The sequence below is a fragment of the Tiliqua scincoides genome, chromosome 5, assembly GCF_035046505.1.
Source record: "Tiliqua scincoides isolate rTilSci1 chromosome 5, rTilSci1.hap2, whole genome shotgun sequence".
NCBI lineage: Eukaryota > Metazoa > Chordata > Lepidosauria > Squamata > Scincidae > Tiliqua > Tiliqua scincoides.
In genome coordinates this window covers 75,131,012-75,157,484 of record NC_089825.1, presented here as the reverse complement: position 1 = coordinate 75,157,484, position 26,473 = coordinate 75,131,012, and the positions used below count along the sequence as shown (strand labels likewise).

The 26,473-nt window shown below is 45.5% G+C and overlaps 1 protein-coding gene across 1 annotated transcript; it reads right to left on the bottom strand.

Annotated features, from left to right (window-relative positions):
- Positions 1 to 6,457: 6,457 nt before the first annotated feature.
- LOC136654357 (proepiregulin-like) lies at positions 6,458 to 26,179 on the bottom strand. The gene is made up of 5 exons (XM_066631329.1): positions 26,105 to 26,179; positions 15,028 to 15,111; positions 11,560 to 11,683; positions 10,130 to 10,279; positions 6,458 to 6,551 (listed from the first exon to the last, which is right to left on the bottom strand). Exons 1-5 carry the CDS (start codon positions 26,151 to 26,153, stop codon positions 6,458 to 6,460), a joined length of 501 nt encoding a protein of 166 aa, XP_066487426.1. The 5' UTR covers positions 26,154 to 26,179.
- Positions 26,180 to 26,473: the final 294 nt, after the last annotated feature.

Here is a 26,473-nt window from a genome sequence, read left to right as displayed (position 1 = left end):
CAACAAGGAAAGCAGAACACCCTTACAAATATTGATTTTTTTTCTTATAAAGCAAAAATGACTTTAAAGGAATGTTTGGGAAAGTGACCTAGTTCACATAATCATTTGAGCACAATCCTATGCATGTCTACTCAGAAGTAAACCCTACTGTCTTCAGTAGGGCTTACTTCCAGAAACGGATGGATTTGTTAGGCTGGTTTATTAATTAGACAAACAGTGTAATCCTATATATGCCTACTCAGAAGTAAACTGCATTCAATTTAGGGCACAATCCTAACCCCTTATGTCAGTGCTTTCCAGCCAATGGGACGTGTGCTGCATCCTACAGTTGGGTGTCACTCACGGAGGCCTCCTCAAAGTAAGGGAATGTTTGTGGGAACAAACCTCAGAGCTGCACTGCCATTATGTCAGTGCTGAAAAGCACTGACATAAGGGGTTAGGATTGCGCCCTTAGTGGGACTTGCTCCTAGTGTGGATAGGTTTGCAGTCAAAGTAACTAATCAGCATAAAAGAATCTGATGGGCCCACCAAGGGACAAATGATGTGCACTTAGGAACTAATTCTATTCCAGTTGTATAAGTACAGTTTGTCTTTTGACTTCAGTGAGATTCCTTTTGGTTTGCGCTATGATATGCAAGAACCAACAAAAAGAAAAAGGCTTAGTGCTGGATCTTATTATCTTATTATCACCCTGGATCATGCACTTGTATGACACTGGGCTTTGAAGAAAGAATCTGGTTTCATTTTAACCAACCAAATTGGTGTCATGTGCTCAAAAGCCATGAACCACAAAAAGAAGTCGCAAACAAATAAGAATTCCTTGTTCTTTGCCAAAAGTAGATTTTTGTACCAGTGCTTCAAATGTGCAAACCTCACTAGAACAAAGCCTGGGCAAGCCTGTAGACGTACATAATGATTGCGCAGATCTTAGAGGAGGTTCTCCCTCCCCCATTCCAAGCAATGCATAAGCAAAGAAACCCGTTAATAGAATTTTTTTTCTTTATTGTAATGGTCATGTTTGTTATGCCTCCTTGGAAATCTCATTGTTTACTGGGGAGCACCTGATATCACTGTGGCTCTCATGATGTCAGAAGACTTGACATAACTTTGCCAGAGAGTGTTAGGGAATGTTCCTGCACACTGGTGAGTTTCTGCCCAGAATAAATCCTGCTTACCTTTATTTATTTTAGTTAAAAGATTTAATCCTCCCTTTTGTAGAATGTACCCAAGGTGGTTTACAAGAAAAGGCTAAAAATAACAGCAAAGCACAATCACATCAATGCCACATTCATGCTGAAGAGAGCTTAGCCAATAATTAGGGTTGCTAATTTCTAATCCGGTGTCCTTAGTGTAGCTGTTCCTTTGGCAGCAGCAAGTAGCTGATAGTGATGACAACGCATAACTTTGTGCCATGAGAAGCTTCACCAATTGATTTGCACATATCAAACTCCTGTTAAAGATATTAGGGTCCGGCTAGGCTGAGATTTTCATGACTAGTTGGCAACTCTACCAAAAATTCACAGAAAAGTGTGTTGAAAATGTACCTGCTTCTGAAAAAAAACATTGGAGGGCTTCTCCAGATTAGTGCCCACAATCAGTGGGCACAATCAGATTAGTGCCCTCAGCAACTGCAGAGCAGAACTTTCTTGTTGATGGACCGAGAGAAGCAGGGCTTCTCCCCAAACCTGAGAATACCCCCAGAAGCGGCATTCCAAAACTCCGAATATTATTTTTACAACTTATTGTTATTAGTAATACTAATTACTAATTTTACTAATGTTATTTTATTTGTAATACTTTTATAATTACTAACAGGGCTGATTTTTATGGACATTTTTGTCACTCAAAGGGCATTTTTGAAGGGAGAAGAGGTGAAAAGGATACACAACATCTTCACTTTTCTCTCCCTTTCAAAAATGGCACAATTAGCATTGTTGACATACATGTAAGAAAAAGAAAAGAGCATGTGCATGTGCACACACATCAGGGAAAGGGGGGACAGAAAAAAGGAGAAGAGAGCAGGTGGCTGAGCTGGGATATCAACAACCATGTGTTTAGAGCAGGGGTGCCCAAACCCCGGCCCGGGGGCCATTTGCAGCCATCGAGGTCTCTCAATGCGGCCCTCAGGGAGCCCCAAGTCGCCAATGAGCCTCTGGCCCTCCAGAGATTTGTTGGAGCCCACACTGGCCTGACACAACTGCTGTCAGCTTGAGGGCAACTGTTTGACCTCTCGCATGAGCTGTGGGATGAGGGCTTCCTCCATTGCTTGCTGTTTCACATCAGTGATGCAGTAGCGGCAGCAAAGGAAAGGCCAGCCTTGCTTTGTGCAAGGCCTTTTATAGGCCTTGAGCTATTGCAAGACCTTCATTCGTTCATCTTTAATATATTCATCTATGTAAACTTATGTAAATTTATTCAAATTTTAAATGTAAATTAATTCTTTTTTTCCCCGGCAATTAATTAATTCTTAAATGTAAATTAATTCTTTTTTTTTGGCAGAGGGCCACATCATCTTTCTGACACACAGTGTCAGAAAGATGATGTGGCCCTCTGCCAAAAACTTTGGACACCCCTGGTTTAGAGAAAGCACATGACTAAAAATTGACTCCTGATCTTTCCCAATGTTTGTAGCGCTTGGCTTCTTTTGTAAACAGCCTCCACATTTACCATTTTTTCCCACTTGATTCAGGCTTGGATTCCTTAGTGGAGGCAGGGGTGGTCCTCAGCTCTCCTAGCTTGCACCACCAGAAGAACATCAGCAGGGCATCCTTTTTCCCCACAGTGACCAACAAGATGCCTCTGGGAAGCCCACAAGCAGGACATCAAGGTATAGTCAAGGTATGTTGCCCTTCTTCCATCAGTCATCATGACTAGGAGCCACTGATAAGACCTAACCTGGTTACCAGTCATCATGCTAGAGGGAATTTGTTTAGTCTGCAGGCATTAGAAGCTGACAATACTTCTTATATTCATGTCTTGAAAAGCTTTAGAACAAGGACTTGTCAAGCTGCTCTTTAAAGCACATGAGCAGGCCAGACCAGGTCAAATTTTTTGCCTATGTTTCTCTGTTTTTGGATCCTTTTGTTTTGGATTTTTTTTGGAATGGCAGCTGTTTTTTTGGAATCTTGCTGCAGTAGCCCTTGTCCTGAACTGTTTGCCTGAGAAAGTTTGAATTCAGTCATTTGCTTAAAGCATGCAAGAGATAGCCATGAGATCATTTTGTGACTTGCTTGCCTTTGTATCTGGTACAATCAGATGCAAGAGACCCTAGCCACGCCCTGCTGGCATGGGCATGCAATAGGTTATTGGGCATCCAAGCCCACCTGACCAGGAAAGGATGTCCGGGTGGTTAAACCATCCAATCAGATGGACCCATGACATTAGCAAACCGAGGTTTTTTTAATAAGACAATGTGTGTTTTCCCCCCAGTTCATTGTTGAAACCAGTTGCCACTAGTAATGAAAAGAAGGGTAATATTCAGTTCACTGCATCAGGGAATCTGTTTCATCTGCCACTTGCACATAAATCCACTTGCCAACCACCTTTCTTTGTCAATCCTATTTTCTTTGATTCTTTGATTCACCTCTCACCTTCTTTGTTCCTCAGCCTTGTAATAAACTCCTTACATTTTCCACTGGTCCACATGTCTGGACTCAGTTCATTTGGAGGGCAGCAAGTTGCTGTGTGCAACTTGCTGGGTGAAACCTCGCTGCTGTTTGACTTCAAAGGGGACTCCTTGAATTTATGGGCTCTTGGTTAACCTGGGATTGGGGCTTGCTCAATGCTACTTCTTTCTGCCTGGGCTTTCTAGGCTTGGGTGGTGGTAGCGAGAAGACCACTGATTTCCCAGTAATCCCAGTCTGAGCAGGAGGAAGAGTGAAGTGGAGACAGAGAGAGAGAGAGAGTCATTGCTACCCACTGACTGCCCTTCTGTCCAAATTTTACAATGCAGTTGGCAATCCTAGAGTATGCTGTGACAGTGCAGCTATTTTCAGAGCCTCTTTCTTCAACTGTAAAAATATGAAGGCTGCATAAATAAAGCAAAGGTTATACATTCCTATTAAAATGACAACACATGAATAAAGGGAGGAGGGAGGATGACAGAACCTTCTGTGGCTTGAGTAAACTGTAAACCACATGATACATTTGAATCCATGAGTGAGTACTTGGATTCTTTTACTCAAACTGTATTTTAGTTGTGTTCTTCTGCTCTTGTTCTGATATTGCAGCAGCCTCTAGAGGAGGTCCTGTATTCTGACTTTTCTGGTGCAATTCTAACATGGGCATCACAGCAGAAATCCTTCTGAGTTCTCGCAGGGAAATGAGGAGAGGAATTCAGAGCTCATCTTTGCCTTATCTGTCTGTAGGCTTCCTCAGGATGTTTTTCTGCACTTCGTCTAGCACTCTCTCTGCAACAAAGGCCTCTGGGAAGCTCACAAGCAGGATGTGAGGGCAGGTGTGCTCTCCTGTTCGTCCCTAGTGCCTACTCTTCAAAGGGAGTATATTTTATTCTCTGAACATTGTTCTGTTTAGCTGTAATAGGAGGGATTCCCCCCTCCCCCATAGAACAGGGCTTCTCCAAAAGGCAGAACAGCAACAGGCTGCAATCCTGTATACACTTGCATGGGAGTAAATCCTATTGAACAGTGGAATTTACTTTCAAGTAGACATACGTAGGATTGTGCCCACAGTGTTTTACCAGGGACGGGCCCAGAAAACAGGGATTGTGTGAGCTTCTTATGTTCCAGTCATGCTCTGAGAAAGACGCTCCCACTGTGTTCCTCTTCTGGTTCTTTCCTGCCCGCACCTGCTGTGGGTCTGGATGGCCAAGGCAGATGGCTAAGTGGATTGGCGGAGGAATGCGGTAGAAAGCACAGTAGCTATGATGCACTGGAAATGGTGTAGGTGTAATCTCCAGAACAATGTTGCCAACCCATATGCACCATTGCAAGAGTAAAATGTTAATGAGTCATCTGTATCTACCTGCTTACTTGAGTTTGCTTCTGAAGTGTAAGTAAATGTGTTTGAAGGTGAACTCAACTTCCTGCACAGCAGCTGAAGTCTGAGATTGGAGTTGCTGCACCACCCCCTACTTCCCTCAGTGATTTGGGAAGAGTTCTTCACAACTTTCTCATGAGACTGGATTAGTATGCCAATGCACAGACCCAAGCATGCCACTACACGTAAGAATCTCTATACGCTCCCCTGTGAAACAGGTGGGTGGTATTGCTTTGGGAGCCCAAGAAATAGGGTGCATTTAGAAGCTGCTGCTGCTGACCCCTCTCCTGACTTCAGTGAGTTTCATGCTATTCAGCAGTCAAATCTGGGGCTGCAGTTATGAGGTATCAAATTAAGCATTGTATACAAGGACTGTTCTTGCGGCTGGTTAAGTCACACAAGTGTGCATTAAGTCAAGACAAATCTAAAGATGTCTAGATGTCAAGAATAAAGGATTTGAACAAAGTGGTAATACCCAACTCTTGGGTCAGCTTCTACTGGTATAAATTGAGATTTCAATAGCATTTCATCAAGAGTTCCCTTGCCAAAAGGAATGACTATGGGCCCAATCCTATCCAACTTTCCAGCACTGATGCAGCTGCAATGCAGCCCTGAGGCAAGGGGAAAAACATTCCCTTACCTTGTGGAGGCCTCCATAACTACCTTACTACCACAGGGTGCAGTGCACATCCCATTGGCATGGCTATACCAAGGCTGGAAAGTTGGATAGGATTTGGCCTTATATCACATATAAGAAAGCAGTAGAACAGTGGTTTTCCAGCTCTCTGCATTGAGGAAACACTTTCCAAACAAGTTTTGTACATTGTGGTTACTGCCCTGCAAAACGTACTGGGGAACACTCATTGGCTTCATTGATGTGTTTTAGGAGCTGACAACATTCTCCCTCGTGGGTGCATATTGTGGGGGAAATTCAACAATAGTAAGCAAGCTCTCTTTAAGGGAACCTTCTGTGCCATCATCATGACTGATTGTCTCACTGGAACTTGGTATGCTTCCAAGAAACTAGCATTCCCTGGACGGTGGGATTAAGCATACAGGCTGCCATTTGCTGTATCTGGTTTCAAAAGAAAACACCACAGTTTGACTGGATAAGAACATTTAATCCTAACGCAAGTACTCAGTCTTTCTTCAAGTGAACAAAATACAAAATTATGTATTTCACAGTGCACCAAGTATGTGGTGAGATTACACTTCTTATAAAATGCATAAAAGCAGCTCACATTTGCACACACACACTCACGACTTGCATTCACACATTACACTATCAAACGCTGTACAGAAATAAAAAAATACAAATAAAAACATTTATTAAAATAGCCCTTTGGCCTGTACATGTATTCTGATCAGCATCATTTTGAAATTATCTTGCTAGAACATAAATATTAATATAATATGTATTTAATAATATTAAATAAGTGGCTTCCAGGGATCCCTTTGTTCACACCTGAAAGAGCTTATTATCTTTTTCCGTCTCTGTAGTGACTACTTTGTAACTCCGGCTTGCGGCAAGCATCCCCTTCCTGTTCTGGTACCTATGATGGTTAAAGAGAGAAAGAGTGACTTACAAAAGAGAGCAGAGTTATTAGGTTCCAGGCAATAGGATCCATCATGGGGTCTGCTTAGCTAGTGTCTCCAATTTCCTCAGAGTTTTAGGGTGGTATAAGAGCTATAGGAAGTGAGGGGGAGTGGACAGAAGGGGTGTGTAGGTCCCTGTACTGTTGTTACTCCATATATATAGGCTGGCTTTGTCCTGTGTCCACATAATAATAATAACAACAACTTTATTTTTACTCCGCCTTTCTGCCTGAAGGGACTCAAGGTGGCTTACAACAGGTTAAAACAGATTAAAAACATAATTTAAAAACAGATAAAGGCCTATTAACACATATCATAAAAAAGTAGTCAGATAAAAAGTAGTAAAAAGGTAAAAAGAGCATAGAGCAGCAAGTCAGAATCAGGCCTGTAAAAAATTAAAAGATGTTAAAAAGATGTTTAAAAGGCCGAGAACTCAGAAGGCTTGTTTAAACAGAAGGGTCTTCAGGCCTCGCCAAAAAGTCTCAAGAGAGGGAGCCATTCTTAAGTCAAGGGGAAGGGAATTCCATAGCGTTGGTGCCACTACTGAGAAGGTCCTATTTCTAGCCGCTGCCCCACATACCTCCCTAGGCGGCGGCACTTGTAAAAAGGCCTTCTCTGATGACCTAAGAGGACGAGCCGGATTGTACGGAAGTAGGCAATCTCTAAGATACCCTGGCCCAGAGCAGTATAGGGCTTTAAAGGTCAAAACCAGCACCTTGAATTGGGCCCAGAAACGAATGGGAAGCCAATGTAGCCGCTGGAGAAGCGGACTGACAGAGTCAAACCGCCTACCTCCAGTAACCACACGGGCCACCGCATTCTGCACTAACTGCAGTTTCCGAACCATCTCCAAGGGCAGCCCCACATAGAGCGCATTACAATAATCTAACCTCGATGTCACCGTGGCATGGATCACTGTGGCCAGGTCTGCACGATCCAAGTACGGCCGCAGCTGGCGCACCAGCCAAAGCTGAGCAAAGGCCCCCCTAGCCACAGTCGCCACCTGGGAATCCAGGAGCAGCTGCGAGTCCAGGTGGACCCCCAAGCTGCGGACCTGCTCCTTCAGGGGGAGTGCAACCCCATTCAGGCGCAAGCTGGTAGTCCAGCACCTGCATCGAGGATTTCCGAACCAGGAGAGTTCGGAAATCCGGTCTTATCCGGATTTAATTTCAGCTTGTTAGCCCCCATCCAGATCCTCACTGCCTCCAGACAGCACTCCAGGCCCTCAACCACCACCCTGGAGTCTGGAGGAAAGGAGAGATAGAGCTGGGTGTCATCGGCATATTGATGGCACCCCACTCCAAACCCCCGGATGACCTCTCCCAGCGGTTTCATGTTAAATAGCATGGGGGACAGAATTGAACCCTGTGGCACCCCGCACCTCAAGGGTCAGGGTGTCGAAAAGGCATCCCCCAGCACCACCATCTGGGACCGATCCTCCAAGTAGGAGCGGAACCACCACAAAACAGTGCCTCCAACTCCCAACTCGGCCAATCGGCCCAGAAGGATACCATGGTCGATGGTATCGAAAGCCGCTGAGAGGTCCAGCAGGACCAACAGGGAAGCACTCCCCCTGTCCAGTCCCCGGCATAGGTCATCCACCAAGACGACCAAGGCAGTTTCCGTCCCAAAGTCTGGCCTGAAACCAGATTGAAAAGGATCCAGATAATCCGCTTCATTCAAGACCCTCTGAAGTTGAGACGCCACCACCCGCTCAGTTACCTTGCCCAGAAACGGGATGTTGGAGACTGGCCGGTAGTTGTCTAACACAATGGAATCCAGGGAGGGCTTCTTCAGGAGGGGGCGAACCACCACCCGTTTCAAAGCACATGGCAACGTCCCCTCCATCAAGGAAGAGTTGACCACCCTCCCTGTCCACTCAGCCAGTCCACCCTGGGCAGCTCTTATCAGCCAAGCTGGGCAAGGGTCAAGCAGGCAGGCAGATGGCCTCACACTCCAAAGGAGTCTATCTACATCCTCAGGCTGTACAAGCTGAAAAGAATCCCACAACACTGGACAAGCAGTTGCCAAGGGGACATCATCAGACATTGTCAATGTGGCACCCAAGTTGCAACGAATATGATCGATTTTATCCGCAAAATGTTGTGCAAACATGTCACAGCGGCTGACCATGTGTGTTCCTCCTGGTCTACTGGAGGGGCCTGATGGAGGAGGCCCCGCACCACACGGAACAGCTCTGCCGCACGGTTGTCAGCAGATGCAACGGTAGCAGAGAAGAAAGATCTCTTCGCTGCTACCACCGCCACGGAATAGGCTCTGTAATGAGCTCTACTCCGTGTCCGATCAGATTCATCGCATGTTTTCTGCCACCATCACTCTAGACGCCTGCCCTGCCGCTTTATCATTCGCAGCTCCTCAGTGAACCAAGGAGCCGCTCCAAGTTTGCGACGTGGCAGAGGTCGCTCCGGAGCAATCTCATCCACTGCCCTGGTCATTTCCCCATTCCAGAGGTCAACCAGAGCCTCAGATGAGATGCCAGTCTTGGCAGTGGGGAAATTCCCCAGAGCTCTCAGGAAACCTTCATATCTTGGGATCTTGGGACTGGAAGCATTTTTTGTAGGGCCCCAGGTTCAAGGCCCCAGGTTCAAAGCCAGGTTCAAAGAAATAAATAAAATTTACTGTAGACTTTATATCCTTATGGTAGAATGGAAAGCAATCAAAATGTGCACTTAAAAAGTGGGTGTAAGTTAATGGACCAAATGAATCCAAGCATATTTTAATATAAAATTGAATACATGTAAGCTGACAAGTAAACCAACAAAATGTATAGATTACAAAAATACTTGTTTTAGTGACTGTGAAATGATTTAGTACAAATATTTCATTTTTACCCTAGTGTGAGGCCCCCTTAGGAGCAACGGGTTCAATTGGCTTAAAGCCAGTCTTGTGTCTACACTACTTTTAGTTTAACATGGAGAATTGCAAATACAAATTTTGAGACTAGAGAATGAGTATGCATCTTTGCTGCGGTTTTTCTTTTGAGCTCTTCACAAGCCTGTGGGCTGTGTGTTCGACTAAGGGTGCAATCCTAACCCCTTATGTCAGTGCTTTCCAGCCCTGGCATAGCAGTGCCAATGTGACATGTGCTGCATCCTGCAGTTGGGTGTCACTCACAGAGGCCTCCTCAAAGTAAGGGAATGTTTGTTCCCTTGCCTCAGAGCTACATTGCCCTTATGTCAGTGCTGAAAAGCACTGCTGAAAAGCACTGACATAAGGGGTTAGGATTGCACCCTAAGGGTTATTGCACATATTTTTGCAACAGCAAATCTAAGTTTGACACAGAGCAGCTACTCCACAGCAAGCTGGAGCCAATTCCAGATCTCTAACAAATGCAGTTGTATGAGACACATGTTCACTGCATTTACATTTAAGAAGTTTTTTATTTTTTACTCCTAAAAATATGTGAAGAAACTCTTATCCACAAATGTCACATAGTCTAGCTCTCTCTACAAAGTTATGGTTGTAATGGCTCTGGAATGTGTAAAATAAAAAACTAGGGGAAGCAAGCACTTACCATTGGTAGAAATAGTAGATTGCAATTGACATTGCAACAAGGAAAAACAGAATCAAGACAGCAGTGAGTGTCACATATTCATTACTTAGGGGCAGTTTGGTCTCTAAGTTGGAGTGGCCACATCGGGCGCCAAAATAGCCACTATTACACCTGGATGGTAAAGGAGAAAAGCAAATATCAGCCATAATGCTTGTGTTCTAGTACATGCCGCAAGTTGAGAGAGCACCAGGAAGATGGAAAGCCACACAAATTATATCTACAAACTAGGACAGACCCATCCATGAGGCCAACTGAAGTAGTTGCCTCAGGGCCCAATCCTATCCACCTACTTGCCGCTACGATTCCTCCTCCTCCTCCCACTCTCTGGATTGGAAAAGGAGGAAAGGCATCTCACTGCATACTCAGGTCATGAGGTCTTATATGCATGATCCAAGCAAAGGTGAAGACACCAGTGAAGGATGTAATATAAGATGACTGCCAATGGTTTTCTCCTGGTTTCCCAATTGAACTGATAAATGTGCACAGCAGCCCACTGAACGTTGGCTCAGCCATCGGTCTTGCCTCTTCTAGGCTCACTTCTTTGTCCTCTCTGCTGCCATTGCCACCACCTCTTCCTTTGCATAGCTTCCTGAGGAGGCTATGCTCTGCAGCCCTTCATGAAGGGATGCTCTCCTCCCCCTACTTCGTAGCAAGTCTTCACACAGGGTTCTGAAGCAAAGGAAGAAAAGTGGCAGCCTCCCCCATCTCAGACACTTATGCAAAGGAAAAAGTACAGTTTTCAGTGACTAGTAGGTGCCTAAATTTACATAGCTAGAAGTCATAGAGGCAGCAACCCAAAAAGCTAACCTGTTTTGAGTGAGTTAGAAAAGGCAACATTGATGCTGGATCTGTTACTACAGTAGTGAAGCGGGGAAGAATGAGGAACTCACTGCAATTCCTCTTTTTTTCCCCTCCACATAACCACTCTAGTCCTACCCCACTTAGACATCCAAAACAAGATTTCCAATAGAATAGCAGAGCATGTGCTTGCTTAACTCTTTCCCATTGAAATGGGGAGAAACTTCAAAACACTTGGGTCCCAAGTTTGAGCCCTCCTACATCTTCTTACAGATTCCACATTCTAACCAAGATAATATACAACAGCTGAATTAAAAACAGGTCAATGAGTAGGCTTTAAAAGCAAATGAGTAACAGGGCAAACCAAAGCCTGCTCAGAAACTGGTGTTGGTTAGCACATTGAACAGCAACCCAACATGCAGAAATTAAGCAGACAAAACATGTTTTAGCAGGTAGGGAGATAGACAAGGAAACCCCCTGTTGAAAATATAATTTCTGGGTGCCAGTGTGTTGTTACAGACACAGAAGCAAAAAAGAGCTAAGGTGTAAATTATTAGACAATATAGTTCATTATACTGCAGCATTTCTCTTACTTGCAGGAGTGCTTATCCAGTTCCACAAGATACATGCACTCTCCATTGAAGCAGTAGTCTTGCATTTCAGACTTGCATCCCCTGATCTCCACTTGAGCCACACGCGGATTATTTTCTGTGCGAACTACACAAACAGGAAGAAAGGAAAACATCTGGTTATAGTCTTCTTGTTTGGTACTCCCTTATCTCCATTCACGGTCAGTTTAACTTTAAAAGTTAAGGATCAGCTTTTCCATTAGAGCAGGGGTGTCCAAAGTTTTTAGCAGGCCTATAACTGCTAAAAAGCAAGACTGGCCTTTCCTTTGCTGCCTCTGCTGCATCACAGATGCAAAAAGCAAGGCTTTTTTATACAAGGAAGGCTTTTTTTATACAAAGCAAGGCTGGCTTTTCCTTTGCAAAAAGCAAGGCTTTTTTTTATACAAAGCAAGCCGGGCCTTTCCTTTGCTGCCTCTGCTGCATCACAGATGTGAAACAAGCAGTGGAGGGAGCCCTCATCCCACAGCTCATGTGAGAGGTCAAACAGCTGCCCTCATGCTGAGAGCAGTTGCGTCAGGCCAGTGCGGGCTCCAACAGATCTCCGGAGGGCCAGAGGCTCATTGGAGACTGGGGGCTCCCTGAGGGCCGCATTGAAAGGCTCAAGGGCCGCAAGTGGCCCCAGGGGTTTGGGCACCCCTGCATTAGAGCAAGAGTGCAAGTGTGTTGTAGTGATGGATTAGGAATGGTTTGGGCCTAGCCTACCTCACAGGGCTGTTGTAAGAATAAAATGGGAGGGGTAGAATAATTTGCTCCACCCCGAGTGCCTTGTAGAAAGGATGGGTAAAAATGTAACAAAAAGAATTCAAACACTGAATTGTTTTAGGATATCTAAAATTCATGATGTGACCATGAAAATTCAATTGATGTTTTTGTTTTGTTTTTTAAATTACCTTAATATATCTTTCTTTCTTTCATCATGGAACTCAAGGTGGCATATATGGGGTTCCCAGAAAGTCACCCATACAGTTCTTACCAATCAGAGACTCAAGGCTGAGTCTCCTATCCAACTTTCTAGTGCTGATGCGGCTGCAATGCAGCCCTGAGGTAAGGGAACAAACATTCCATTACCTTGGAGAGACCACCTTGTTTGCTTGTCCACCACAGGATGCAGCACAAGACCTGTTGGCATGGCTGCATCAGTACTGGAAAAGTGGATAGGATTGGGCCCTCACTTAGCTTCAGCAAGGTGGTTGTATTGCAAGGTGCAATACAGCAAGGTGGAGCTATATTGATTTATTAACAGGAATTGGTTGGATACAAATTTACTAACATTACTTAAGGTCCTTATACTAAAAAAAAACAACCTCTGGCTTTTAAAAATCTGGATCTTGCAAGGTGTCTGAAGTTCTGTAGGGCAAAGAAAGCAGAGGAAAACCTTTGAGGAGCACAGAAAATAGATTTACTTTGTCCAGCAAAAAGGGAACTCTTTTCACAACAGTGCTCTCATTTTCAGTGCCTTCAATAAAGGTTTCTGAAATGGGTTCAGCAAAATAAGTCCATTTTCTGTGCACTTTAGAGGTTCTTCTCTCCTTTTTGTTTTGTTCTGGTATGGCCCTACTACAACATCTAGTAATTTAGATCACAATCCATGGACATAGTTTCTTGTACAAAATTGGTTAGAAGGAAAAGAATGAACCCAAGAGCACAGGAGAGCGTTCAGGGATTGTGCCCTTAAATGGTTAATTGCATTGTGGTGAATCTAATATGTATATGGGACCATCAGTGAATATTAGGCAGCCAACCAAATGACAAATCTAATGGTTTTGTGCAAAGATTCCCATTTATGAATTTTGGCTGAATTCTGCCTTACCTGATACCTGTAAAAGCGAGTCTGAACCAAACCCCGTGTTTTGTAGCAAGGCCGAACAGCTCCAGAAACAGCATTGAGACGGATACTGCCATCACACCAGAGCAACAATTTCCAAACCCCTTCATCTCATAGCACACTGACAAGATGTTAAAATTGTCAATCATCACGTTTTTGAGAATTGACAAGACACACCATGCTGCCAGGGAAGTGGGGGGGGGGGTTTCTCCTAATGGCCCTACCCTAAACTACCCCACCCTAGGGAAATGACCCTTCCCTAAACTCCTGCGGCACACTTGCAGACCATCTGCAGCATGCCCCTGGATGAAATATCAGAAATCATTTCCACAATATAACATAGTCTTAATAATGGATGTCAATTTTTAAATAAAGTTTTCTTTTCAGTACCTTTTTTACGTATCTGTGCAGGTATTGTTATGTACAGCAAATGAAAATAAAGCATAAAAGTCCTATTTTTTTCAGCCAGTTAACTACAATCTTTTTGATAGTCATGATAACAAGGCCTTTTAAGGGCCAGTGGACACTGACCTGGAAAAATAGAATTTGACACTATATTGTGCACAGTATTTCATGAAATACAATTGTGAAGCTGGCCTTGGTGCTGCCTGTGGTCAGGATTGCAAAATGCCACCCCTGTCTGAAAAAGTCACTTCTGGTTTTTGTGGAAAAACAGAAGCGCTGTTTTCAGCATTTTGAAGGCCTCTCAAGGTCTTTTGGGGACTGGGGAGGCTGCCTGGCCCTTAAAAGGCCTTCCAAGACCTCTAAAATGTGCCCAAAAACATGCCCAGAAAAAAAAAGAAAAAAATGGCAGTGGGGGAAGGGTCACAGTGCCACCCCCTTGCAGGTGTTGCCCAGGACATTTGCCCCCTGATGAACCCCCAGGTACACCAGTGCACCATTGCACCCCCAGGTACACCAGTGATGAAATATAGAACAATGGTGTTGTCTGATCTCCTGCAATACCAATGCATTGTGGGAATGTTTGTGGAATCCCATGCAATGGGAAGACAAACTGAAGGTCATCCATCAATGAAAATTTTCACATGAAACCATTACTCATCATTCTTAACAGCAAAAGTCTGACTGTTTACATGGAAGTTCCTCCCCTGAAGAACTTACAAGACACATTTTCACAGAGGAAGGACAGAACAGTGGAAGGAAAGAGTCAAGTGCAGGGGTGGATCTACTATGAAACTAATGCAGCTTAAACTTAAGTGCAGGGGTGGATCTACTATGAAACTAATGAAGCTTAAACTGATCCCAGAGGGGCCCCAGAAGTGACTTTAGTCCACATTGTTTAAAAATTTTGGGTCTACTGTTACAGTAGTGGTTAGATTTTTTAAAAAATTTTGTGGTGATCTGTCATGGAATAACACCACTGAAGAAGATAATAGTCGTTACTCCAACCTCGTTGCTGGTTGCAAAGGGGCACCCATAACACTTCAAGTTCCAGGGCTCCAAAAACGTAGATCTGCCATTGGTCAATGCAAATATAGTTGCATGTGTTACAGCTAATAGTGCCTGTTAAGTAAACAAGCAGAAGCCATTTGAATGTATTTGCAATGTTTTTATTAAGAAAGCAAGTAGTATCAAATTATACTCACCCAGAGCAGTTGTACAGTTAGTGGCATTGATTCCACATAATGGGATGATAGTTGTACTTAGAACAGCTTGAAACAGGTGCAAGCCTGCAAAAAAAGAATGAGCCCGATTAAATAATATAAAGGGCAGGGGAAATTTCTGAATTCTTTTCAGCATTTTAAAATTCAGGCTACAATCCTATGCACACTTTCCTGGGAGAATGTCACATTGAACACAATGGGACTTACTCCTGAGTAGACATGCCTAGGATGGTGCTGTCAGTCATTTTTACCCTGTGAGTACTCAAAAGCAATCCTGCTTCAGCTGAAAAGACAGCACAAGATGTCACTCGAACCTGTGCCAAATGCCACTCCCAGTGGCTCTTCTTTATGCAAGCACTGTACCAACCCTGGCTGAGAGCTGATTCACACTGTATCCTGCAAGGGTGTTTGCAGTACACATGAAGTGAAAGTGTGAAGCAAAGCTATATGTTTTTAGTTATGCAGCAGTCAGCCTACGGAGCCACAGCAGCCAGCTGGGATTCTCTGCTACATGACCATTGCATGTTCAGGAGGTTGACAAGCATGCCTTTGATTTTAGTCTTGATGTTGGTTGTTGTATTTACACTGGAATTTAAAGATAACAACTTTGCTATATAAAGTATGACTTGCCCCTGATCTTTGAGATAGTCCCATGACTGAGTTCATCTTGCACATTAGTGCTGATAAGATTTATTGGGAGTTACATTCCGAGATGTGTTTGATCTTACATCACCTCAATGACTCCAACAGAAACAAACCCACAAATCAGACTACAGGTTGGAGAGGCATTTCTTGACATGGGTACAGACTCCACTGAGCCCTGAGAGGTATGATCCTCAGTGGAAGGCGCAAACAAAACAAAGTCTATGTATTTTGAGGACATGTATCCGAATCAAATCAAGTCCAGTAGAAATTCAATGCAGCTGTACGGCCATCTTTGACCCCCACCTAAGAATTATCTCATCAATCCAGTCAAAGGAGAAAATATCCATGTTATTTTGGCTTCTGTATTGTGATAGAGAAAACTATTTTTATGCGAAAACAGATATAAACACAAACATGCATGCACATGCAGGCATGTTAGCTATTATGAAATAAAAGGCTTGTTTGCATTCTTAAAGCATGCAGGAGCTATGCATTATAAATTGACTGTGAGGCTCCAGCAGCCTGGTTCAAAATTCAAACCACATAAAGACTCCGCAGTAAAGCGAAACAGCAAGAATTCTTGCTGGTAGACGAATGGGGAACTTCCAAGGGAATCTAGGCAGCTGTGGGAAGTCATCACTCAGCAGATGGAATGCTTTCTGCTGACTCAGTATCAGCCACCACCCTGCAATAGAATTAAATACACACCACACAATAGCCTCAATGGCTTTTGTGGTAGCTAATTACTGCATGAAACAAGCAGGGTACCCTGCCAGTCAGCACACACAATATGGAACCCTCCTGACTATTTGCATGGGTTTAAGGACTACTTCTCACATGGTGTCGTTCCTCAACATTTTGTGGCCAGTGAACAGCTGAATGTCTCAACTAGCTCAAAAGGATCTTGTGTTTTGAGACCATCTTTGTTTATGCAAGTTCTCCCCTGGGGAGCTTGTGCTAGGGCTGCCCCAAAATGCCCTCTCCATCCCAAACCACAAAAAATGTGTTTGTGTGCATGGGGCTGGTTGTGCTTCCGGGAGTTTTAGAACTCGAGATGTAATTCAGGGTAAACTGGGGGAAACTCACAGGGTTGGTGTGGGAGTTCTCCTGGCAGCTGCTAACTAGTGATAAACATTTTTTTTCCACCATGAACCCCCAAGAATGATGCTACATGATTAAGTAGCATTGCTCCGACAGAAGCATTTGAGTTAAGTAAGTGGCAGACTCCAATGCAAGAGAGAAGAGAAGTCACAAATTGCTTTGACAGGGACTTCTGGGTAAAGTGACACAATGTTGTCATGTAGTACCATTCTAAAGGGCTTTGGAGAAAGAAATGTGGCTGTCAGCCTAATTTTTTCACTGAGCCACTGAGTTTTTCAGCTTCACCCACCACAAAAGATTGAGAGGAGTTTGCCCATTTTGCAGATAACTCCTAAATTCAGCCAAAATTGTTCATTTGAGAATATTCACCTGACCTCTAGTTTGGGTACAGCCCCATACACAAGTCATCTCATTATGCTACAGGCATCAAGAGAGGAATATGAATATGTAAGGTTGGAGTGAACTGACTTTTTATGCTGGGGGGGAGGTCACAAGAATTTCAAGGATGCTGGTATTGAAGGCAGAGATGCTGCTTAAAGTGCCAGGAATGGGGGTTGGTGGAAAGAAAAGAGACAAGACCCAGATACTGAAAATCATCCTGCTCAAGCAACATGTCCCTTCCTTGGGCACCAACAGCCAAGCATGCAGTAAATGAAAGGATGCTTGGTGTGATTCTCTTGGATAGGTTTCTTGGCTCCAAAACAAAGCTGCTTTTTGAATCTCAACCATGCCTTCATACATTCCCAGTGACGTTAATGGGAAGGTAAAGGAGATCCCATGAACAGATAAGGAATCTGTTTTGTTGAGGAAAAGGGACAGCCATTCTTTTAATCATTGCAAGTTTGGCAGTTTAACATGCCTCTATCTCCCTCACTGTTCTCAAGTGCCTCAAATGGATTAACAAAGTCTGAAGAAGGTGGAGTTCTGTTTGCATGTAAATGGCTACTTGGGTCATTGTACAAATACTGTTATCTTATCCTTTACAAGTGACAGGGCAGCAACTTCTTATGTCCTTACTGGAAAGTTAGAGTTCTTGTTGGGTTGGTGGAATGTTAGTGCCACACACCGTCCTGCTTTACAGGAAAATTTGCATTGCTCTGCAAGCAGCCTGCCTGTATTGGAATGTAACTGCTGTTGTGCATTTGGCTCTTTGTGATGAACAAAAAATATTCCTTAGCAAAGGAAGGGCTGCACTGTGGAATTTAGTATTACTACTCAGTGCAGGCTGCAGTGGATCTTCAAGGTCAGCCAGTGAATGCTGAGACAGTCCTTGGAGTGAGACTGTACTAAAATACCAGGAGACTGCAGTGGTTAGTTCAAATCAATGTAACATTCAGGGCCATCCCAATTCCACTGCATCATTTCTTAATCCCTAGCTCACAGAGTCTTCCCTTCTGTGCTACATTTAGAGTCACAGGAATCCTTTCAGATCTAGACCTGGTATTCCCATGTCCCTTTGACCACAGTCTCGTCCACCTGGTCTTCCCTGAAATTCCTGCATCTCACCTTCCTTCACCTGCCTTGCCACTGAATCCTTTCTATTGGGCTGGTGTCAGGTTTAAATCCCAGGCAATGGCTTTTCCTTTTCTCAAAGAAGCTGTGTTGTGAACATGTTGCTGCCATTATCTTTGTTCCCAAAGCATCTGGTGTGATGTTATGGAACATTTGTGAAAATTAACATCACACCAGCTCAACCACTCAGTCCAAGGCTTCAGTGCAACAACCAGAATGCAACGTTTATGGTTTCACATACACAATTGTTTTATGAGTGCATATTACCATTGTGGTAACTGACTCCTGTTGAAAGAGTTCATATGTGACTGAGCACCACTGAGGTTTTTAAGTAGCAATTTTAATTACAGAAGGGAGTGATAGTGCATATCTATGTTCAAGCCTGTCCACATATGACTGGGGGTTAGTGGAGAGCATCATATATACAACTAATGATCACCGGGGTATGGATCTACATGTGTCAGATAGGTCTTCTTCCTTCAGAGGGTATACCTCATAAGTTGGGTATAGATCAGTGTTTCTCAACATTTGCCCCCGCTGTACTACTTCACATGATCTACCTATTGGAAGTACCATCAGAAGTAGCTGGTGATGACAACATTGTCAGTTACTTCTGGGTTGGGAGGCCAGATGCGATACAACAAACACCAGGGTGGATGGGCGGGCTTTTTTGAGCATGAAAAAGCATGCTTTAACTGCTGTTGGTTGTCTCATATTTCTGACCTCACTGCCAGGTGGCACATGTCCAGGGTTCCAATGAGTACCATCAGAAACCACTTCAAGTACCACTGGGGGAACCCATACCACTTGTTGAGAAACACTGGTATAGATGGATTAATGAAGCAGATATTCCACTGGTATTCTTTCCTTATCAACACATAAATAGGGGTCTATATTTTTGATGGAAATATTTGAACAGAGTTTTTAGGATGTAGTAAGTGGAATAACTTATTCAACTCAAATTACTTCTTCAAGGCACTAACTGACCCTAATTGGGAATGCAGCTGATGTACTATTCCTTATAACATGGCCACAAGAGTCAGTTAACCCATTTTTGCCCAGCCCACATTTGGCCCCTGTGGCGTATATGCAACATTATATATATTGCATATCTTAAGTATATGTACTTAAGACATTTCTTAAGTACATAGTTAAAATAATTACAGATGGAGCCTGCTTATCCATGAATTTTATATCCGTGGAGCTGGCTCAACACAGGTCCCCTTTGGTCACACAGCTCTGGTCGCCTTCAGAGGGCTTATGAGGCTGAAAATATCCACAATTTTTGGTATCCATGGGGGGTTCAAGAACGGATCCCCTGTGGATACCAAGGTCCTACCTGTACCTTAATTTTGATTGGAATTCAAAGAGCTGCTTAGGCTCACACAAGGAGCTTTGATATCTTGACCTTGGACCAGTCACACCACCCTGTGCTCCTTAGAGGAAGGTAAAAAATGTGAAAAATAAAATATGTATTTATTTACACATTTATACCCCACTTTCTCTCTCTCATGGGCATTCAAAGAAGCTATTTAAATATCTTTCAAAAGTTGATCCCACCACCAGCTGCTTTTTAGACCAGGGGTGCCCAAACCCCAACCCGGGGGCCACCTGCGGCCCTCAGGGGCTCCCAATCAGGCCCTTAGGCCTCTGGCCCTCCAGAGACTTGCTGGAGCCCATGCTGACCCAATGCAACTGCTCTCAGCATGAGGACAACTGTTCAACCTCTCATCTGAGCTGTGGGACGTGGGCTCCCTCCATTACTTGCTGTTTCACATCTGTGATGCAGCAGTGGCAGAAAAGGAAAGGCTGGCCTTGCTTTATGCAAGGCATTTATAGGCCTTGAGCTACTGCAACACCTTCATTCATTCATATAAGTTCCATCTCTAATAAATTCATTTATGTAAATTTATTCAAATTTTAAATGTAAATTAATTCTTCCCCCCCCCCCGGCCCCCGACACAGTGTCAGAGAGATGATGTGACCCTCCTGCCAAAAAGTTTGGACACCCCTGTTTTAGACCAATATTGTTTCTCAAATACTCACATCAATCAGAAAGAGAGACATAGGCCCTGCCCTCAATTTTATAAATGAAAAGACAAGATACACAAGGATCGGGGAGTGAACATTTAAAGAAGGGGGATTGGTTTGACAGTGGCAGAACAATGTGGGAGACATGAGCAAGCGTTCACATGCAGTTGGATCCAAGTTGATCTTCCCATATTGATCATCTTGTTAGGACAGAATTAGTGCAGTTATTAGTGGCTATTAGTTCTGTGCTTTCCTCTTATCTCTGCAGCCCCTAGGACTGTTGGAGAAGACTGCTTTTGACAGAAAGGTCCCTACAACTGCTTGTTCTCTGGCCAATGACTAAAGCCAGGTTGTTCCTGAGAGGCAGGGGGTACAGTCTCCAGGCAGCACCTGAACCTGAACATTTCCTTCAAGATGCCATATAGCAGGGGAGAGCTGCTGTTTTGGAAAAAATGTTCAGGGGGAAAACTTAGAACTGGTTTCACTAAATTCTCTGAATCTGGACCTTAAAAAAAAAAATCACATTTTTCTCTGTTTATTCAGGTTATATTTTTAGTAGTTTGTAAGAGCGGCTGGGGGGGGGAATGGCATATTCTGCAACACTAAGAAAGGACAGGTGAGGGGCAGCCCAATCCTGAGCTCCCATGGCATGCAGCTTCAGCGGCACTGAAAACAGCTGAAAACAGCGCCTGAAAGTGCAGGCGGCACTTTCATCCCCTTCTCCAGGGGACAGGTTAGGGAAGTAGCCCCACAATGGGGCTACTCAAAATGGGCTAAAATGGGGCTACTCAATTTACTGCCAACCAAAAGGTTGGCGGTAAGGTAAAGGCATTTGTGTAGGGCGCCGAGGCCCACAGGAACAGACAGGATGACCCACCCCTCCCCCCGCTTACTTCAAAAGAACATGAGCCCCGCTGGCTCAGGCCAAAGGCCCATCCAGTCCAGCTTCCTGTATCTCATAGCGCCCCACCAAATGCCCCAGGAAGCACACAAGGACTCCCTGTCCTTATGTGTCCTTGTGTGTCCAAGCACACAAGACAGGGAGCACACAAGACAAGACACCAAATGCCCCAGGGAGCACACAAGACAACAGACACAACCTGCTGCCTGGTGTCCTCCACTGCATCTGGCAATCAGAGGCAGCCTGCCTCTAAAACCATGAGCTTGCACATACCTACTATGACTTGTAACCTGTAATGAACTTCTCCTCCAGAAATTTGTCCAATTCCCTCTTTCCCTATTCCCTGGATAGGCAAGATGCCATAACTACTTCTTGTGGCAGAGTTCCACAAACTAATTACACGCTGGGTAAAGAAATATTTTCTTCTGTCTGTTCTAACTCTCCCAACATGCCCTTTCCCCGCCTCTCCCCCACCCTCTTTCCACCCTGCACCTGCCTCCCCCATCCCCAGAATGCCTCCTCCCCACCTACCCTCTGCCCCTGCTTACTGTGCTGCGGCTTGGCAGTCCATGCGACTGCTGAGCAGCAGAGGCCGGACGCCCGCCTGGCCCTAGCCCAGTGCTGGGCTAGCATGGGTGCTCGCCCAGCGGTAAGCCGGTGTGTTGAGCCCAGGATTGGGCTCTTAGTCTATTTTTCATTTGGACCCCAGTCACTTATACCAGGATAATTGCACTTGAAATGCACTTGTTCCCTTGGCTTCAGTGAATTTAAGCTGGCTTGCAAAGAAGTGTTGCAGCTTAATCTGTTTGGGAATTGCAATCAGTAAATTGACAGGGTTGCCTGACAGTGCTTGCTGCATTCCAAGAGTTGACTGTGCAGGCAAGACTGGCTCTCTCAACTTAGGCTAAGACTGACCCACATTCCTTTAAGTTGCACATGGCCACAACCTGTGCCAAAAAATATTCCCAACAGCAGTACAACATGTTCAGTAGCATCCTTAAGAGTCTTTTTCTGCCTTGCCTGAATTTCATATGTTGGCATGGAAGACTGTTGTATAAAGGCTGGAATGCAGAGGCAGGGAATTACCCAGCCTGGTGTTAAAAAAAAAAAAAAAACAGAAACTGAGCAGCTCCTGTTGAAATGAGTTTGGCAGGTGAAGAAACACCTGCCCTGTAATTAAGGAGGTGCAATCAAGAGTTTCCTTGAGAAAAAGCTCAGAATCACTAGGTAGAGGGTGACTGGCAATGCAACTCTTGGGTCATTTCACCGCTCAATTAACCCATTTTTGCCCGGCCCACAGGTGCACACATTTGGTCGTTGTTGCACATATGCAACATTGGACAGAAACAGCTTAAATCGTTTGTGAAAAGGGGAGCAGAGGTGCAGGCCTATGACATTTCCATGTCTCACATCTTGGTGCAACATCCAGGATATCTTTTATTACCCCACCTTAAACTATGCTGAGCAGCAGCCAGATGAAAAGATTTACCTTGAGCTTCAATTACAAAGGACTGCAAAATTCACACCATAATACGTACATCTGTTCACTTCAGACAAACATTGGAAGCTTTTCTATCAATTCAGTTTCCAATCACATTCCAGCACAGCCAAGAAACAAGCCTATAGACTACACTAGGCTGGCTTGGTTTTCCAATCAATGGGCTCCACTAGGGAGCAGGCCCCAGGACCCCCTTCTACATTCTTCCATATAGGTGAATAGTTGCCAATAGTTGCCTTTGAAGGGGGAAAAAAACACAAAACCTGTAGTTGGGGTCACTATAGTGAGGGAAAATCTGCCCTCCAGTGTACCCAGATCACTGACAGAAAACTTGCCAGGGCAAGCGGGTTGTGAATGTACAGTTATCTTTGTCTACTCAAAGCACACAGACACATTCTGCATCTCTCCCAGGGGTCCTTGTAATATACAAACTGTCCCTCCACACAGACACTGCTCAACAAAATGACAGGCATTTTGCTAGCACCTTGTGCTTGTTTCCAACAGCTTTTCTACAGCATCCAAGAAGCGAATGGCAACCATAAGAGAGAAAGAAAATCTGTCCTTGTCTTGGGCAAGTCACTCTGCAACTGAAGGAGGAAACTATTAGACTTGCAAAGCACTTCATGGCTAAGAGGACATTCATAACTGTTCTGAGAGACTCCACCAATGTGGGAGCCAATATGGACAGAATTCATCTGTGCCATCTTGCTTCCCTTGAACATGGGAACAAGTCTACCATCTAAGTCTACCATTTAAGCCCCAACTAGAACATCCTGGATGACACTATAGCATTAATACCTATGACCAGATCAACTTTCTCCAGGTAAGGGTGCAGCTGGCACACTAGCCAGAGACGGTAAAAGATCTTCTAGCCCAGGGCAGTCCAACTTCTGACAGGGGGGGGCACGTACTAATCTCATATGACGCCCCCCCCAACTGCGCAGACTTCTGTGTTCTGAGCAGGTGAAGTCACTGGGCAGGCTCAGATGGAAGGAGATGGAGGCGGTGGTAAATGTGGTGGGGCTTGTCAATCTCCCTGTCACGCCACTTCATCAGGACATACAGGGGCAGTACTAAGCTCAGAAGCTTCCTCAAGCTGTAAACTGCTGAGGGGTTAGGATTGAATGTCGTGTGTACCACATAGAGTTAATAATCTAAAGAAACTAGTCAGGACCACAATCCAGGAGAGCTTTTCCCCCCTTGTTGAAATGATTCAAAAGCTGCACAAGAGCCAGTGGAAACCACATATTTGTTATTGCAAGTATGCACAGATTTTGGAATGGAATGCATGAACAGGCAAGAAGTTACTCTTTACCAATGCATCAAACTTTCAGAGAAGTTTTGCAACTGCATTCACGATAACAGAAAAAATTGAACATGTGAGGCAAAGCCTTTTAACTGTTTGATTATTACAAGCCAACACTACCCGGTTTGTTCCTCACATAAACTTTGACCTCCTAAGAGTGAAGTTTAACACCATAATAAAATGATTACAAAGGCATCCAAAGGTCCTCCTGAACTCAAGTGACCTGAAGAAAGAATTCTTGGAGAGAAATTCTGATTCTCCATGTTTGTATGACTGCAAACGTTTGAAAAAAGAAATTGTCTGTTACAAAAGTGTGTGAGTGAGAAAGAGAGAGAGAAATTACAGTCTGGGGTGAATCATGAAAGGAATAACAGTTTCCAAAGGTTGTGCGAACACACAGAGAATTTGCCTGAACATAGACAAAAGTTGCATCAACTATAAGCAGGGCCAACTATCCAAGAGGCTGACTAAGGCAATAACCGCAGGCAACAGATGGGTCTGGGGAGTGCCCACCTCTATTCTCTCATTTGCTTCCAAAGGAAACTTGGAGGAGGAGAAAAGAGTGGTGAGCTTGAGCATCAGAGAGCCTTCTCTCCTCCACACTTCCTCTTCTCCCCCCCCACTTCCTTTCCTCACTTCCTCCTCTGCTCCACCCCCCCTCCTTTTGCAATCCAGGGAAGGCAAGGAGAGGCCAGATAAGAGGGAACAGCATTTGGTGTGCTGTCTCAGGTACCAGAAAGTCTTGGAGAGCAGGACTAGCTACAAGAAACCCATTTTGGGGTTCAGTGATTAGGGCTCTGCTTTCTGGCACTCCAAATTTTTTAGAGAAAGCAGAAAAAATTACCGTGAAGCCTAGCAGTAGTGAAAGCTATTCTAGCACAATTGCTAAGAACCTGAGCAGGACTGGGGCACCATCTCCTGGTACCTGAAGGGGTACACCAGATGCTTCCCCCTTGACCTGGTGTCCAGAGGTCTTCATTCTCTTCTCATTCCCATAAGTTGCCATGACCCCAAAACTGAGGCTTTGTGACTGCATTCGGGTCATGACCCGAAGGCTGAAAAACACTGCAATAGATCAACAGATCAGATCCAAGGAGCACAATCTCCTCACTCCCACCTTGCCACTCTAGATGGGTTTTACAAACCCCAGAATCTCCTTGAGGAGGCACCCCCCCAGCTCTTGGCATCTTCCTGTGGACGACTCCCTCCTCCCCACCCTTGTCATCCCAATACACAACTCTGATCAAGACAGCAAGTGGAGCCATTGAATTGGTCTCCAGACTCCTGAGCCAGGGCATGCACAATTACACAGAAACACACTCTTGAGGGGGAGGATCAGGCAGGCCTGGAGCCAGGGACATGCAGTGGGCGGGGATGCAGTGAGGCAGTGCCTCACCACCAGAGTCCTTCGAAAAGCACTGCCATCGTGTGAGGTGCCCACAACCCACTGAGGGAAGGGGTGCAGAGTGCATGGTTTGCGGGTGCTTGGGCGCCTCACATGGCGATGGCGCTTTCCGAAGGACTCTGGTGGTGAGGCACTGCCTCCCCTGGCTCCCCACCCACGGCAGGTCCCTACCTGGAGCTACAGTGATGAAGGAGGGCAAGTGTCACTTGGGTCAGTGCCCGGGGTCTGCTTCTTATCCCAGCTGCCTGGGCTGAAAGAGAGACTCAGCCCAATCCAAGCCACACTTTCCCAGGAGTAAGCCCCATTGACACTGATGGGACTTACTTCTGAGTAGGCACACCTCGCATTGGGCTGACGGTTCGCAGCAGCCCGGAGAGCGTGAGGTGGAAAGCGCGCAAGCAGGCCGGGACTCGCAGCGGCCCTCCGGCTCCCACTTGGTGCTGCGCCTCCCTCTCACGCAAAGGAAGCGCAGCGGCTGCAGGTGCCTCCGACGAGCAGCGGCGCGGCTGCAGAGGCGCCTGCCCGGCGAGCGCCGGCCACCCCACGGCGCGCACCTCTCCTGGCAAGGGCAGGGTCTCCCCGGCAGCTCCGTGCTGGACAGCGCCGCCCGAGAGCAAGGGAGCCGCGCGGCGGCGGTGGGGGGGGGCGCGCACTGCTTACCCAGCACCAGCAGGACTCCCAGGGCGCTCTGGAGACTGTCGCGGGCCATCCCTTCCCCCTGCTGGTCTGAGTCGAGCTCCTACGGGGCGGGCGAGCGGAGCCGCTGCTGGCGCGCCAGGTGCCTGTCTCGGCTGAGCCTCCTCCGCCCTCCTCTTTATACTCTTCGGGTCGGGGCGGAGGCTGCGCTGGAGGAGCGGCGGCCGGAACTGACCCGGGCACGACGTCGACGACCCGCCTGCTGCCACCTGCCTTGCCGTCGCGGGAGGACGGACCGCGCAAGAGAAGCTCCGTGCGCAGGGGCAGTCTGTCTCCGAAGAGCAGGCGCTAGGCTGCTTCTCTGGCTTGCCAGGTGTGAGGAGCCCCAGCGAG